A 16292-nucleotide genomic window follows, 5' to 3' on the forward strand; every position below is an offset into this window, starting at 1 on the left:
ATGCCCAAAACCTTGCATACGTTAATAAACTGAAAGAGTAATGATGACCCAGATGATTGCCGTCCCTGCTGTACTGTTGCCCAGAGTGCAGGGTTAGATAGATGACTAGGTGCTCTTCACACCACATTTAGCAGTGCTGTCACCAAACTGACATCATGTTTCCACGTTTCTTTCAGCTGCCTCTGGAGATGTGCAGACCTACCAGATTCGCACCGCCCCTACCAGCACCATTGCACCAGGTGTAGTCATGGCATCCTCTCCAGCACTTCCAACCCAGCCAGCGGAAGAGGCCGCACGGAAGAGAGAAGTGCGTCTAATGAAGAACAGGCATGTACATTTAGACCACTTTTTCTTCCAGCACATACAACTAGAGTGTTAAGCACTAAGAATCCCAATCTTTTCTTAGTCATTTTATGAAATCTTTTCCAAAGAATTTGCCTTTATTTAAAGATGCAAAGCAAAGAAGTATATCTGCTAATGCCACGTGTTGTGATTATGCAACCTCAAGTAAAGGCGTCAGACTCACTCTGTGAGGTTTGCTTGTTTCCATAAGGACAAAAGTCATTGGTGAGAGACTTGTATCACTGCAGATATGTCCTTAGAATCACTGAGGTGAGTTGATTTTTTTGAATTAATACATTAATGTAGTTTCTCTTTCTGCATTCTTTACCATAGCCTTCTGCGTGCATTCTCCTTGCTGCTGGCCCACCTGCACTCTTCTTGAGTGCTTTCTTGATTGTTTCACTTGTTCTCTGTAGCTGTTTGCCCACTGGCAATTCTGCCCAGAGGCAGAAAGACACAAGCAAAGGCTGAACGAGCAGCTGCTCCTTTTGAAGTCTTGTGGAGCCAGCAGTGGCAGCAGAGGGATAGAAGGGAGAGAGAGAGGATTAGTAGTAGGATTTAGTGTGTGAGGAGGAATAGCCAAGCCTATTGAGGTGGGGCTTGAGGAGGCAGTGAAGGAAGGGAGGAGCAGGGAGGAGTTGGCCATGATGCTCCTTAGGCCTTCTGCTGTGGGAGAGGGAAGGGGCGGGCCTGGGCTGACCCGTCACACCAAGGTCAAATTCCATCTGCGGGCCACAGATTTGAGCCTGCGTGTTACGCTGTGACAGTGAGAAAACAGCAGTGCTTCCCTCCCCTCTGAGGAGGTTAAGTAGCCTGAAAGCACTGTTTACTTCATCCATCAGTCTGAAAAAATCTGTTAGGTTGTACAGGTGCATTTATCTCCTGTAGAATGCTGAGCTGTGAACGCAAGAGAAAGTTACGTGAGCAGACCCAGTGCTTATCTGGCGTGCTTTAATGAACTAAATAGTGCTGAACAGCGGAGTTCAGCAGAGATTTTTACAAGGTTTTTGTACGGAATGTCACCCATCTCCCCTTTTTATATATTTTTCTGATATCAGTGAATAGTAGATGTCACCCTTTCAGGCTCTGCATTCTGAATCCCTTCATTTAGTCAGCAGTCTTATTCCAGTAAAAGAAAGCTTTTGTGTTTGGCAAAGCCAAGAAAAACAATGGGGAATTACCCCCACTTGAGTTAAATTGACAGCTTTTGCAACAGTATCATGTTGCATGTGGTGCTCTTAGCCTGCCTGCTGAATAGCTATTTGCAAATGTAGGCTCCATAGCAAAGCAGGGAAAGGGATAGAGAGAGGCAGATGGTGAGGTGGTACTTGTTGGAGGATTAGAGTGTAAATATTCATAGATATTATTGTGCAAATTTTCTGTGTATGTTTTGCATTTTAAAAGCTCTCTTGTAATTCAGTATAACTCTAGCTGTCCGTAATGAGTAACTAATGCACACAGACTTGAGGTGGCTTAATACACAGCCCAAGCTGGCACAAAAATCACAAAAAGAAAAAGTTGTCACCCAAGAAGACAGGTTAGTCATTTGCATTGGGCGGCACTTCCTGATCCAGTAGTACTTAATCTTTTGGTGACATAAGTAATAGCCCAAAATGACTTAAATTCTGAATGTTGCATGTGGCCCACTGAAGTGCTGCAGGCATGTGAAATTGTATTTGTAGGAATGATAAATGGATACTCGAGTCCTCTGAGGGCTTATAGACTAGGTTTTCTTCTTCCTGTCTCATTTGTGGAGCTGAATTTCAAAAATTGCTTTTCGACCCTTCTTACAAGGTAGGTCCCGGAACAGACATTCTTTTTTACCGAGTACTGCCATGACTATTGATCTAGTAAGTAGAAGATCTGGGCTCAGTTTTATCCTCTCATTTGATAGAACATTGACTGTATCACTCCTCTATGTAGTATTTGCAGTGAAGGGGTACTTAGACTCTCCTTTTGAAGCCGCTCTGCTCAGCATCTAAAAGTTCAGGGCAAACAAGCATGTACATTTACATGTATCTGCGGTGTGTTGGTTTGATAAGCTGTGTGGCGGGAGGAGAGCCTTCTGCCTAGGCTCCCATCCCCCTGTGGCATTTAGCCTTGTGCCTACTTTGCACACTGGTACCATTACTGTGGCTGTGCAGGATAGCTTCTGCCTTGGTGTTACTGCCTTCAGGATGCTCAGCAGCACGTTAACACCTTTCAGGTATTTTTCATTGGTGTTCTGAGTATGTTACCAAGTTACCAAGGCAGTTCAGTCTTTACAAGCAAGACTTAAAAGTTTGATGGTCTTGAGGTCTGCTTCAGCACGTTAATACTGCCATGTTCTTGTCACAGCAGACAAGGACTAAAGGATGATACGGTGGCTCGTGACTGTGTTGGGGTTTTTTTGAGTCATTTATATTAGCATTGCATTGAAGCACACATTATTATTAAAATTGCAAGTATTGCTTGAGAGCCAGTGCATGAATGCTCTAAATACAACTTTTTTTTTTCACCAGTTGAACATCCTGACCATTAGTATTTGGTTGGACTGAAGTAAAGGGATGAGTTAAGGCTACAAAGAGATTAATAGGTGAACATTGGTCTTATCCACATTTTTATAATTCCTCTATTTATTATAATAAAATCAATAAAAGTATTGCAGCAGCATTCCCCTCAGCCTAGAGGCTGATGTAAATCCTGCAAGCAGAATTTCGTCATTGAGAAGGATCCTTTCCTCACAGAAGCAGAATTTTATTAGTGCTGACTTACCAGACTCTGCATGTTGAAATGATCTGTGGATCTTGAGTGTGTGTGATTCGTGAGGAGCAATTGTTACAAGTTTTTCCTAACTGTGCATTGTGGGTTTTCCTAACTTGCATTTGTTAATAATACCCCCATATTCTAAAAATAGGAGAAGGTTTGGCCTGAACAGTTAAGTAGCCCATGTCCACAAGTGATGGTTCTGGATTTGAATGGCCGTTTTTGCTTTACAGAGAGGCAGCACGTGAATGTCGCAGGAAGAAAAAGGAGTATGTGAAATGTCTAGAAAATCGAGTGGCTGTGCTTGAAAACCAAAACAAGACACTGATTGAGGAGTTGAAAGCACTTAAGGACCTTTACTGCCACAAATCAGATTAATTTTGGATTCACGTTTTCACTTGTCCAGTTGGGATAGAGACTGGTTCTGGATACACCCAGAAAGACAAAGTAAACTTTTTATTTTCTAAACATTTCTTTTTTTCTATGCGCAAAACTGCCTGAAGCAACTACAGAATATACTTCATCTGTGCTTTGCATCAAACTGTGAATGTTCAAGTACTTGCCTCCACTTCTCCCCCCACAAGATTATTTTCATCAACAATCTCAGCGTGAAGAAGAGCAGGCTTCTTGCTTGTCTCCCCATCCTCTTCAAGGAGTAACAGTGGTCACTTGGGAAGTTACTGTGAGGAGGGTCCTTTTGTAATGGTTTCAAGAATTTGTGCTGAGCTCTTTCCATTGCCTTAGAGACAGAACCACCCCAGCCTCTTGGTCCAGAGAACTGCGGGCCACACACACGGAGCATGCATGGTGCATTGAAGAAGCAATGGTTGCCAAACTGGTTTCACATATTCATTATGAACTGTAAAAATACACAGCTAAGCAGCATGCCAAATGGAAGGTGCTTCACAGTCATGTTCTCGGTGTGGAGATGACGTACGTTTTTCAAACTAGCCCAGGAGGGGTTTTGATTTGTAATCTGTATTAAGCCCTCCTGGACTAGTAAAAACTTCTCCAAACCTCAGAAACAAATGCATTGAAATGAGCTTCACTGGTCAGTTGATGCTTCTCAAAGCTTATCTGGGCAAGTGTGTTCAGCGTTCTGAATGCACAAAAAGCAAACACCAACTTCATAGGGTATTGGTTAGGAAATTATATTTGGGTGGGAAAGGAATTCAGAATAAAAAAAGTACAGTAGTGACGTTTTGAAAACAGTTACATGGTAAGCAAGGGTAACACCTGAAAGCACTACCTGTTTGTATGCAGAACAACTAAACAGCTGAAGCATGGCCAACTCCACATAGATACTCCCTGATGACAGTATAGTCTGTGTCCCAAGTCCTCTCAAGCAATGAGATTATTTCTATATCCCTACCACTGTTTTATGTAATGGAAATCATTGACCTCAGTGGAAACATCAGCCTAGTTTGCTAGATTCTTTTTCAAACGTTGAGGCTGCCTTCCATGCATAATCTAAACTACAGTATGACAACTACTAGGACAACCTCAAATATTGAAGGGGATGTCAAACATAAATATTCAAATTTTTGCTTCGCAAGGGACAATAGTACTTATTTGAACCTGGCCAGGCTAGCTAAATTCTTAATTTATTCAGAGGATTTTTTCATGTAAAGGGTCACATTTACTGAGTAATTTGTTCTTGTAAGTAAAATTACTCATGTGCCTCAGATGCTTGCAAGGTCTGGTGTTTTGTGCGAGCTAAAGAAATGTCATCTTTCCCAGATTTACATTGTTTAAAAATGTAGTTCATTTTTAAAAGCAACTCTGTACTAAGCATTAGGGCTTCAAAAGAATCATGTTCAAAAAGAACCAAAAAGGAATGTCAAGAAATTGTCAAAAAGAATGTGTCAAAAAGAATCACATGCAGTTTGTTTACTGGCCCTCTGAAGCCAGTCTCTTGATACATTAACTTGGGTCAATTGATGGAGTAGGTTTACTTCGGGCTTCTGGTCAAGCTTTTATGTATAGAGACATACGACTGGTCTGTACTAATGCCTTGCCTAGCTAAGTATTAGCTAGTATTTTTTTCCCCATTCCCTCCTACCTGGTGGTAATTTAATTCATGTAAATTTCAAACGCGAGTTTCTGAAAGGTTATGCAATCAATGTGATGTTACCAGAAGAACATTTGGAAGACTCTGGGCACCTGAGCCTCAAACAGCCAAGCAGTATTAAAAGTTCTAGTTTTCTCATTTGAGAGGGCATTCTGTTTCCAAGAAACGTCAAAAGGAGCAGGGTTAAACTTACAGCATTTTTGCTAATTGATAATTATGTTATCAGTAATTTCTAATTACGTTTGTATTTCAAGAAGAGAACGTAACTGTCAGAAATAAGAATTCATTTTCAGAAGTTTTATGGGTGTTTATAAATTATCTATTTTTATCTGCTACAGAGAATTGATTTTCATGTTTTTATTTAATGGAAGATGAATTTATTAGTTTAGTGTAAAAGTTTGGTGTAAAATTTAAAGAAGACCCTAAATTCTCGGCTTTTGTAAAAATTGTCTGATTCTTGAAGTCAGAGAATACAAATACATGAAACGATTGCCAGTTTTTCAGAACTAGTGCCGAAGTAGAAATGTTGATAACGCGGGAGTCATTCTTGTAAAACATGAAGCTCATGATGGCCTGATTTACACAGTTACATGGAATGGTTCCTCCAGCTTCGAGATACAAGGAAAAAGCTGTATGTGGTGACATTAAGGCTGTTTCTTTTGTAGAACCATCTGTTTGCAAAAACTTGAGGTTTTGCAGTGAACCCAAAGGAGGCCGGCTGTGGTCTGAGAGCTGTTTCTAGAGGTTATGAGCATTGTCTAGTGCTTGCTAGACAACCAAGCTAGAGTCGTTCAACGCAAAGCTTGGGAGCTGAATGGACCAGGGAGCCTAAACCGGTACCTGGATGGGGTTCTTCTAGTGCAAATTTGTGCAGCGGTGAGAGGAGAACTGTGTTACCAGTTTGTCTGTGTGGGGCCTGCGAGTAGCCTGTAGTGTTATTAGTCTAGACCTTATTAGCAACTACCGTTTCGCTAAGAAAAAGAAAGTTATTTTAAAGTACTTAGGGATCTGCAAGAATCTTTATTTTTATTAATGCTGCACTGAGGACTTAGGGAACGGAATTTATTTAATGGAAATTTTAAATGACAATAATAAAAAATGTATTAGACCAAGGACAGTCTGGCTAGGGTTACCCAGTCATGCTTTACTATTCATAGGGACCCGAAAGGGGAAGGAATATGACACAGGAATCCATTCGTGTGTTTTTTACCAAGTAGTGAGGTTGGGGTAATCAGCTTCTATGAACTAAGGCCATTTGGAAGTAGGATGGAAGTTAAGCTGGTGGGGAGAGGGAGGGTTAGTTTTTATATCTCACAGTTGTGAGTTGTCAAAAATTGATAGCCTGTTTTATCTGAAGAGAGGGTCAGAAAGGGCTAGATCCATTATGTTCATAATAAACAAGAATTGATTTGAAATATAATTTTTGTAATGTCATTATTTTGCAAAACAACAGCACCGATCAGGCAGTTAAGATATTGTCAGAGGTGCTCTTTTAATTTAGATATTCTTGGAAAATACATATGTATAATATATGTACATATATATATATACACACAGTATATAATCTACAGCTCTGAGAGCTTTTAAGTCAGGAATGCTGAGTATTATAGTATATGGAGGTCAGAAAAAATTTTTACTTTTCTGTGTATGTCTGTGCGTGTGTGGATGTGTGCGCGTGTGTGAAAGCTTCCCCCTATCCCAGTAGTTCTGGGCTGCATTATTCTAGCGCTTATTACTGATTTGTTTTGTGCTTTTATTTCATCTTTCATGGCTTTTGTAAGGTTTGGGTTTGGTTTTTTATTGATGGAGATTTTTGAAATTATGTAAACAGTTGGTTTACAACAACGTCCACCCCACTCCCGAATAATTTACTTTTGTGCTTTTTCTCTTTGGCAGCTAAATATCAAAGGCAAAACAATTGGAAAGGTTGTTAAGGTGTTACTTTCTAAAGGAACCGCTGGTAAGAATTCTGTTTTCCTCCTGAGGTAGTGGTGGTGCATTTTTATTTAAGTAGTGAATTCACCAGAATCACATAGTTGCCAGCACCGTTGCTTGTATCTGAAAGCACAATTTTAGCCTGTCATGCTTGTCAGGACCGTACAGAAACCTGTAGGTTCTGGCTTTTCTATAGTTGACATTTGTGTCGCAGACCACTGCCCGGGCTGGTGCTTGTACGTTGGTCAGAAAATTGGTGGGGTGTTTGGAATCGTTAAGAGGCTCAGGAAAAAAATAAAAAAAGTTAGTTAGTTTTAATAAGGAAAAACAGCCCTGATAGTTTCTGATCTAAATTTGTACTACAGGTTTTTTTAAATCTGGGCTTCCAGTAGATTGCAGCTGCATGTAGTCATCTGTTAGTGAAAACTGCCCTCTGCTTTTTTATTTTATTTTTTTTCTAATTTATTACAGATAGCCAGTGCTTTTGTGCGTCAAAGACAAGTCTCCCCATCAAAGCAAATTCAGTATCAGTGGTTGCAAATCTGTGACAGTTCATAGAGGATTTCATTGGTTTTCTAAGATCCTGTTTTTATTGTTGGTTTTTCACCCTGATGCTGGTTAGTGATGTAATATTTGCCAATGATCTAACCAAAAGGTCGTGTATTTATTTTTATTACACTATATTCTTTGTAAATTTTTAATTAAAAGGTGCACTTTTAAAAAAAAAAAAAACAACAACAAACCACAGAACAAAAATAATTAAGAGCAATCGGGCTTGCTTAAGAAGCTTCCTGGCACAATTAAAATCCTGCTGCCTGCACACAATTCACTCCTCTCCCCAAAGCAGTTGACTTCTTTGCAGATTTAACTTGCTGGTTAGCAGCTGGCGTCCAGCAGGTGTTAGTGCGACCCGGCAGGAGATCTGAACTGGCAGTGCTGGAGCCTGGGAAGAATTAAGTGTGCACTGTCTCAGAGCAGTATGTACAGGATGGATGTGAAATTATTTTTAGAATAGAACTGGTTCAGTGATCCCAAGAGGGACAGGGAGGTTAATTTGAAAGGAAAGCTAAACTACTTTTCAGCCACTTTGTTCCCCTTTTCTTCATTTGAGATTTGGCTGCTGATTTTACAAGCTGCACTCCAAGAAAATAAATCTAAATGCTTTCCAGTTCTTTGACACCAGGAAGTAAGGGTACATGGACAACGTGTCACCCTGCTTTAGAAGACTAAAGCACAACCATCTTTCTTTTGCAGGGACAGTGATAATTTAGCTATAACCCTGAAATCTGTTACTGTGAGCATGTTTTAAAAGCATACAGTACACTGATGGTTCTCAGTACTGTGCCTGGAAACTTTTCCCTGAGCTTTTGAATTTGCTAGCTGCAAAAGACTGATTTTGCAGAAACCTGAATGTATCGTAAAGCTCAGTTGGTCTGGGAGGAGCCAGCCAGATGAAGAGAAGCAGGGTGCTGAAATGCTACTGTGTGCTTGTGGCAGGTTCAGGTCTGTGGATGGATATGGCTTAAATCTGTATATCTTTGGGGAAAAGGGACCAGAACCAGTTGGTAAAAAGGGTTTGCATTTCCAGTGTTTTGCCTTGGAACGTGTTTTTTAAATGTATTTAAGCTCTGGCCTGCAAAGAGACTTCCTTGGGCTAGTTTGCTTAGCACAAATTGAAGACAGTGACCTGTTGGTGATCTGGTGCTGCGAGTGCAGTTTGTGACTTGCTGTACAAGTGGTGGGTTCACGTCTCACTTTCACCAGCGAGAGGCAGAAGTCATCTGTCCGCAGGAGCTGTGTGCTGGCAGGGAAGGGGCCAGGGACAGGCTGTAAGGATCCACGGCTGGCACACGTCATAAGCTGACCACTTACTGTACTCACGACTTGGGAGCAGTCGGTTCACTCAGTGTTAGCCTCAGCTGCATACTTCTCTAAAATAAGGGATAGCTGAGTGAGAGCACGGTGGAGGAAGGCCTTGAGCCAGTTAGTTTACCTGAATATGGCCACTCTTAAGAACTAAGGATGTTTGGATGCTCTCCACAAGTTGTGTTTTATCCAGGTGCCACTCCATTTTTTTGTGTGCGTAATGACATTTATTTATATTAAAACATTAAAGTTTTTTTTAAAGTTTTAGAACTTCAAGTTTGTATGAGATTTGAAATTGTGCTGCTTGTATGGACTTCTAGGGATGCAATGGCGAACAGGGCAAGAAGAGGTTCTAGTTGGCAGCCAACTCCTCCACAGACTTGTCCACAGATTGGTTGTTCACTTCTAAAATGAGTTGTTTCTAGTCTGGATTTATTATTTGAAATTGTTTTGGAACAGTGTTTTTCAGGGAAGCTTCCAGAGCGAGGGTTATTATTCTCCCTTTGTAATGCAAGCTGGAAAGTGTAAGTTCACCTCATCTGTATTTCTGATTCTTTACCCAAACCATGTCAGCACAAAACCGGGTATTTGAGCTCGACTCCCACATATTTTTGGAATTAAAAAGATTAAATGAAAATCCATTGTTGGGGGAAAATACATTCTTATTTACATCTCCCCAAAAATCTAGAGACATCCCTGATGTGTTGGATTTTTTTTACCTTATTTTTTTGTGCTTTATCTGTGTTTTTTAAAAAAAAAAATTGTACTGGGTTATAATGCATTTTATTAACACTATGTACATATTAGCTGCTTTGTGTTTCAGAATGGTAGTAATTGCTTTGTATATTAAAGTGATTCTTGTGAATTTGTGAATTATTGTCATAAAGAAGTGCTTTTTCTTACTGTAACCTTTGTGGTATAAACTGTCATAACTCCCTTTTTACACCAACATTTATGTGCAGTCACATAAACATGCTTTAAGAAAACTCTACAAAGTCTCTTTTTTGAGCAGGGAGTTCCATTTATACTAATTTAGAGGCAAATAGTAGCGAGGTAGGAATAAGGGGAAAGGCATATTTTAAGTGGATTGTGATGTCCTCTCTTGATCTGTGGCCTGCTGTTAAGTATACATGAGATATTTTCCCCAAAGGGGAGACTTTTTTATTCTTCATTAAATTGAGTTAGATTAATGAGAGGTTAAGTCTTGAAAAACAAAGTTTCTCCTCCACTTCTGTTATTTTTAAACCTGTTTTCCAGTATCCATTCTGGTGGCAGGTAGTTCCATTGTTTAATAATGTATGAAAAGACTTTTCCCTTTCACAGTTTAAATATGCTGTCTTTCCCACTTACAAGCATTCCTGTAAACCTTGTAGTACTGATGTTAATAACAGAGAACAGAAGGCAGCAAACACTGCAAGGATCACAACCCGATTATGTAATCTGCGAGGCTGGATCCAAACATGGGATGAAAGCCAGAAGAACAAATTCAGCACTGAGGTAAACACACCTCCAGTGACATCGAGGGGAAGCAGCAAGGTCAGCCCATTATGGCTGGGATTTTGTGGTTTTCACTGCTGAGTGTTTTCATAATGCCATTCACGTACTTGCTCAGAAAAATCTACCTCTCACTAATGAGGGAGAATCCCAAACAACTTGGCTTCAGTTTTGCACTGAAAAGAATGAGGTAACACAGATACCTGTGCAGTCAGCTGGTAAGCCCAATTCTGCTGACAATGCTGCACCTTGAGGTTCTTTGTCCATAACATACAGAGCTGAATTTCATACTCTGTGTCCTAATACCAATCACACATTACTTCAGTTGCAATGACATTTTAGAAAAGTTTGTTTCCTTGCAGAATGGTATATTTCACAGATGGTTTCACAATCTCACAGCACGTTCACTTCTTATCTGGTCGCTTCCTTGTGACTAGGGTCCTCCCCCTAGGGTAAGTATTTTATTTCTCAAGAGACTTATTTAGGCATTGTCCCACTACTCAGGCACCCATGCCCAAACACATCCTCCTGGCAGATGGGTTCACATCATCTGTTATAAAACAGGACCAATGCAAAGGAACCACCCAAAGGAGAATAACACTGACTTCGCTAATCCTGGGATGAACAAGGTGACAGGAAGTGTTTGGGCAGGGTGTTAGCTTAATTGCCAAACAGCCTCTGAATCATTAACATGCATCATCTCATATAGAAGCTCACCAGGGACTGATCACTTGGGACACCAGGGTATGCAAGAGTCACTGTGGAGGGCTGCTCTCTGTGTGCTCATTCACTGAGTAATTACATCTCTGCTACTTCTGTCCGGCACAGTCCACTCCCAACACCTCCTTGCAGCTAAGTGTGATAGGAATGTAAAAAAGCTGCAAAGCCCACCATGCTACACAGAAGGCACTACTCGCTGCCTGGTGCAGGTGGGTGTTAGCACTACCCTGGGCTGTAGGTTTCAGCTGAGTTACGTTCTCACAGTTGGTGCCTGCCCCTAAACGCTGTAGCTTAAAAAGCCTCCAGAACCAATGTGTTTGTGGTGGTGGCCTAACTGCAATATTATTGGGCCTGGTCTCCTTAAAAGCATGTAGGTTTCTGCTTTGGGCTTTACCCTGTACTACTGGGCTATGTTCTCTGCTAGAAGCAAACTTTTTAAGCATATTCCTACTATGGCAACAGCGCAAGCTGCTCAGGCTCTCAGTACTGCAAGCTGCAGCCTCTTGTGAGGCCACAGCACAGTCAGATAGCAGGCTTTCCCCGTGGATCAAGTCACATGCACTCACAAGCCTGAGCACCAGCATGCTGCTGTCTGCCAGCTCCAGCCCGCAGGGAGCCTAACATACAGTGACCACGGACAAGCTTGGAGAGAAGGATACACCAGTGAGGAGGAAAAGGAGGAGGAGTGATGAGAACTTAGAGCCACACTCTGAAAACTACAGCCAGAGAGAGAGGTGGGAGAACTCAAAATTTTTTTCAACCATTGCTCGCCCAGTAGATAGGACAGAAAAAGCCATGTCTGGCACATTAAAGCTCATACCACGTTCTGGTTTTAATTAAAGGTGGTGTCTTCATTCCCTCTAAGGGACTTCATTAGTTTCAGACTGCATTCCCAGCCAGCTGTGTAAGTAGTTTTAGTGACACCATGTGGCTTCTGAGGATACTGTTGTAAGCAAGTGGTTTAGAGCAGCAACCCTCAGGCAGAGTCCAAGCAAGAACCAAGCAAGGAACTTCACTGAAAACACAAGACACGCCAGAGATGAAGCACAAGACCTCTGGGCCTCACGGGAGCTGTAATGATAAATGTGTTATTTCCAGATTAAAGTCTGCACATCACTTCTGGACCACAGACCCTCTGCATCTTTTCCGGTTGAGAAGTTTAGTGGAAGTAAAAATGAGAAAGAACTTCTAACATCCATGGCCCAAAGCAGCTGCTGGTGTTTGCTGTTGCTAGTGCCAAAGACATGTACACACTCATGGCCTGAACCTAACCTGGGGCTTTGTAAGTTAAGTTTAAAGGAAAAAAAAAGTTCCACATACACCAAAAAAAGAAAAAAAAAAAAAACAACACAACCAAACAAGTACTATAGTAATTTCTGCATTTAGAAGCATAGCCACCCCACCTTCTTAGCCCATTGTTTTCACTAGTTTCATTCTTCCACCACGAGGAAGAGAAGGAAGTCTGCTGCTGATGCAAGCCGGATTTCAGGCTGTGGAATTTTTCACATAAGATCTTGTGGGATAAACTGAGAGGTGTTTTCACAAGCTCAAGGTATGAAATCGGTTACTCAGAGCAGCATCTAACTTGCACTGTGCATAGAAAGTATACTGAAATCTAAACACTGCCCCCCAGTCCCAAGTAATACAAGAATAAGTTACTCCCTCAGCAGCACCCTCCTCTCCTCAGGAACAGCTCTCAGAGACAGAGAGAGCCACAAACAAAGGCAGAAAGTAGAACATTACTTAGCAGTACTTTAAGAGTCAAGGACTGATTTGATATTTAAAGAACAGTTTGAAACTCCTTGTTCCACTTTCCCTGCTGACACATGTGCACGTGTATCTGCTCCAAGGAGCCTTCATCTGCGTGAGTGTATCTTGTTAGGGACAACCCAAGAACCACAACTGCTTCAGTACTGCAGGCAAGTCAGGTAAAAACATCACTGATTTCTAAGTTGACTTACTCTGCAATGTTGATTCCTAACCCAGCCCCACGGAGTTCTTGTTCTCCGTTTCCCTGTGCCTCTTCAACTGAGCAGTGACAGCAACAGGACAACTCCATTGCAACTGCCTTTATTGGTTTTGCTCTCTAAGTGGCTTCTTTTACCACAACTTCTGAGATGCAGAAGGCCTGCAGAGTTAAAAGCATTTAGAGCTTGAGTCTTAGCTTGTATTCCATCCACTTTTATTCTCCTAGAGGTATGGAAGTGATAAGGGGAAAAAACCCACTCTATTTCTAAGTTTCCCACAGGCATTAAGTGTGTTTTGATTTTAAACAACAGATTTTTTCATGACATTTTTGATGTCTGAAGATTTCTGCAACTTATATCAGTTTCAAAAATTGCATTTGATAAAAAGGCAGTGAAAGACCCTAAACAACCCTACTGAGAAATGAAGCAGAGGTTCAATATGCAGAACAGAAGTCCAGTCCTTGCTGTAGCAGACCAAGTGATCCAATGAGACCATCAGAACAAGAAGCCAGTGAAATAACACAACTGCAGTTATATGCCAAGGTACAAGTGTATTGAGTAGAAACAAGGGGAGGATCGAACAGAATCAGTAGTTTGCTAACAAAGCACAGAGTCAAAAGTCATCCTTGTGACTACCCCTCTGTGCTTTGTAGATATGAATATCCTTACTGGAATCATAGTGGAGCTCATATACAGAGAAGCGGTCCCTCAGCATCTTCAAGAATTTGTGATCCCGTTCATAGCGGATACGACAGGAAAGAAGAATCACCGTTTGCTCTGAGCACAGGTGCTCCAGCGTCTGGAGCAGTTCTGCAAAAGTTTCTTCCAGATAAACGATGTCTGCACCCAGAATGAAGTCAAATGCTCCTGGAGGGAAGTTTTCCAGGTCTTTTCCCCAAGTCAGTTCCTTCACCACAGCTCTCGGACGTAGTTCAGAAGGTAAGTTAGCCTGTACATTTGACTCCAGGAACTCCAGCGCTGCCGCCCTGTCTGTGATGGTAACCCGAGCACCTGAGCAGTACAGGAGTGTATGTCTCAGACAAATAGTCTATGTCCATAAATAGAGCATTTGGAATATAATGCTCTGAGTCAAGGAGGCTCCTTAGTTCCCGTTAAACATTAACAACTCCGCTGAGCTGCCTGATTAAAAACAAACAAAAGAACGAAACAAGCAAAAAGCCCACTATCTGCAGACAATCCTACCCTTATCAGTCGCTTAAGCATCTACAGTGTACTCCACATGAAGATTAAGTTGGGTAGGGAACAAAAAGCATTTTCTGGGGATTTTTCTTAGTGCCACCTTTCCATAGGTGACAACAGAACAAGTTACAGGGATTGTTACAGTTAACCCGCTCCAATTCCATATTTGTTCAGTAGGAGACAGGCAGCTGGAGAGCCTCTTTCGCAGGTCAGACTAAAGTTACGCCTGTGTGATTTTGCATGGCATGGTTGTATTTTGTCAAGCTGCTTTGTTTTCATTATTTCAGTAGGGACCTTCCACAGCCACTCGAGCTTTGAATTACAAAGTTAACCTGGCACAGTTAGCACAAATTCAGCATAGTACCCAGTCCCTGCTTCATCCACAGACACATCACAAGCAAGTGACTTCATTTCTCCAGACCCTGCTTTCCTTGTCTGGAAGACAAGCTAACAGGGCTTACGCAAACCCAGAGAGTAGTTTGTCGGTAGCTTTATCTGTGCTGCATAGGAGGACAAGTGGAAGATGGCAAGCACAGCACTTGCTCCCTGGGGGAGAATAGCTGCAGAGCTGAATGCTACTGAGCTGAGTACCATGGTAACAGGCATCAGCCTTAACAGGGTCCCACCATAAAGTAAACTGCAGGGGCACCATCGCTACAATAAGTAACGCAGCAGGCTCTGAAGCCTAACAAGAAAGGAAGATGACTCAGACAGGAAACATTACAGTTCACATATGTAGTTTTGGTGCTAACTTCTTTACCAGGCTTGTAGATGTAAAAGTGCTAGTTTTACTACAGTTGTAAACTGCTTTAAATGAGCAAACAAAAAAGCCCTTACCTAATAACGTGGCCACTATTCCCAGCAATCCTGTTCCAGCTCCCAGCTCAATCACAGAGCGATCCCGGAGATCAATGCCTCCTATCTCCAGATATGCACAGAGGACAACAGCCTAAGCCAAGAGACAAGGGCAGTTACACACAGGGCTCATTTCAGTCATACTGAACACAGGATTTCTGGTTGATGCCGAGAAGGCTATGGGAAGGGTCAAGCACTTCAGGTCTCGCAGCAAGACTTTGTTCAGCCCTCCTCTGCCTCCTGTGTGCACGTGTGGCCTTTTTATGAGTTCTATGGAAGACCGTTAGAGGCAAAAGGAAAACAGAACTATGGAAGCTACCACTCAGATATGGTAACACTGCTTCTTGAATCCCCAAAACATAACAGGAGACAGGAAGAGTGGCATTTGGAAAAAAAAAGCTCAGGAACATTTGTATATTGCAAAAGTATCTTGTGTGGTATTTCAAAGGGTTTCTGCCCAATGCTAGCATGCTGTCAGGAAGTACATAGGGCAAGTAAAGTAATATCTATCTGGTTGGATATAATGTGTTTTATTTTACAGGAGCTCTCTCTGCAGCAATTTCTGTCAAAGCCTGTGTCAGGAAAGATGAACAGCCCTGTGCACCAACTCATTTCAGGAGTTTGCTACAACTGCTATGACCAGCTGTCCTGCTGCCTGGGGCCTGCCACAAACGCCTCTGTTTTGGACGGCTCTTATCCCCAAGATAAAGTCTATCAGTCTATGCTGCTACAAGCAGCAGGATCTTGCTGTGCTCACAAGGGCGTTAAGCAAACATCATGGGCTGCGGTTAAGAAATGGGTGAGAGTTCTGAGAGTTATCCAGAGTATTTCCTGTGTTTGGCGCTGTCCATGCAGGGTTTAAGGTGGCCTGTTTCCCTTGCAGTCCTCCAGGATCTTTTATGAGGGAGAAAAAAGGTAGAGCAGAGTTTAACTTTTTTGTAACAACAACAACAAAAATTTAGAGGAAAAGAAGTGTTCCCTTAGCGATTTCACGTTAAATCATTGCCTGAGGTGATTCTGAAAGCTAGGCCAAGCATCATCAAGCACAGAAACGGTTCATTTGGTGTGAACACCTACCGCGTCCCAGACCACGGCCG

At 41.9% G+C, this 16292-nt stretch overlaps 2 protein-coding genes across 5 annotated transcripts in view; one reads left to right on the top strand and one right to left on the bottom strand.

Annotated features, from left to right (window-relative positions):
* The window catches only part of CREB1 (cAMP responsive element binding protein 1), a 16442-nt gene extending 11551 nt beyond the window's left edge, over window positions 1–4891 (top strand). For 2 of the 4 annotated variants that reach the window (XM_010131851.1, XM_010131854.1), the window contains 2 exons: window positions 177–327; window positions 3321–4239. In XM_010131851.1, the coding sequence (XP_010130153.1) occupies window positions 177–327; window positions 3321–3465 (296 nt within the window). In that variant the 3' untranslated portion in view covers window positions 3466–4239. Of the gene's footprint in view, window positions 1–165; window positions 328–3320 lie in introns of all 4 variants that reach the window. The other 2 variants (XM_010131852.1, XM_010131853.1) reach the window with 2 other exon arrangements.
* Window positions 4892–13672: 8781 nt separating this feature from the next.
* Window positions 13673–16287, bottom strand: METTL21A (methyltransferase like 21A; the record flags this gene model as incomplete). Its single annotated transcript, XM_010131856.1, has 3 exons — window positions 13673–14151; window positions 15178–15289; window positions 16273–16287. Coding segments are annotated over 3 exons (525 nt in total), but the record flags the coding sequence as incomplete, so codon positions are not given.
* Window positions 16288–16292: the final 5 nt, after the last annotated feature.

Source organism: Buceros rhinoceros, unplaced genomic scaffold (genome assembly GCF_000710305.1).
Source record: "Buceros rhinoceros silvestris isolate BGI_N320 unplaced genomic scaffold, ASM71030v1 scaffold2882, whole genome shotgun sequence".
Lineage (NCBI taxonomy): Eukaryota > Metazoa > Chordata > Aves > Bucerotiformes > Bucerotidae > Buceros > Buceros rhinoceros.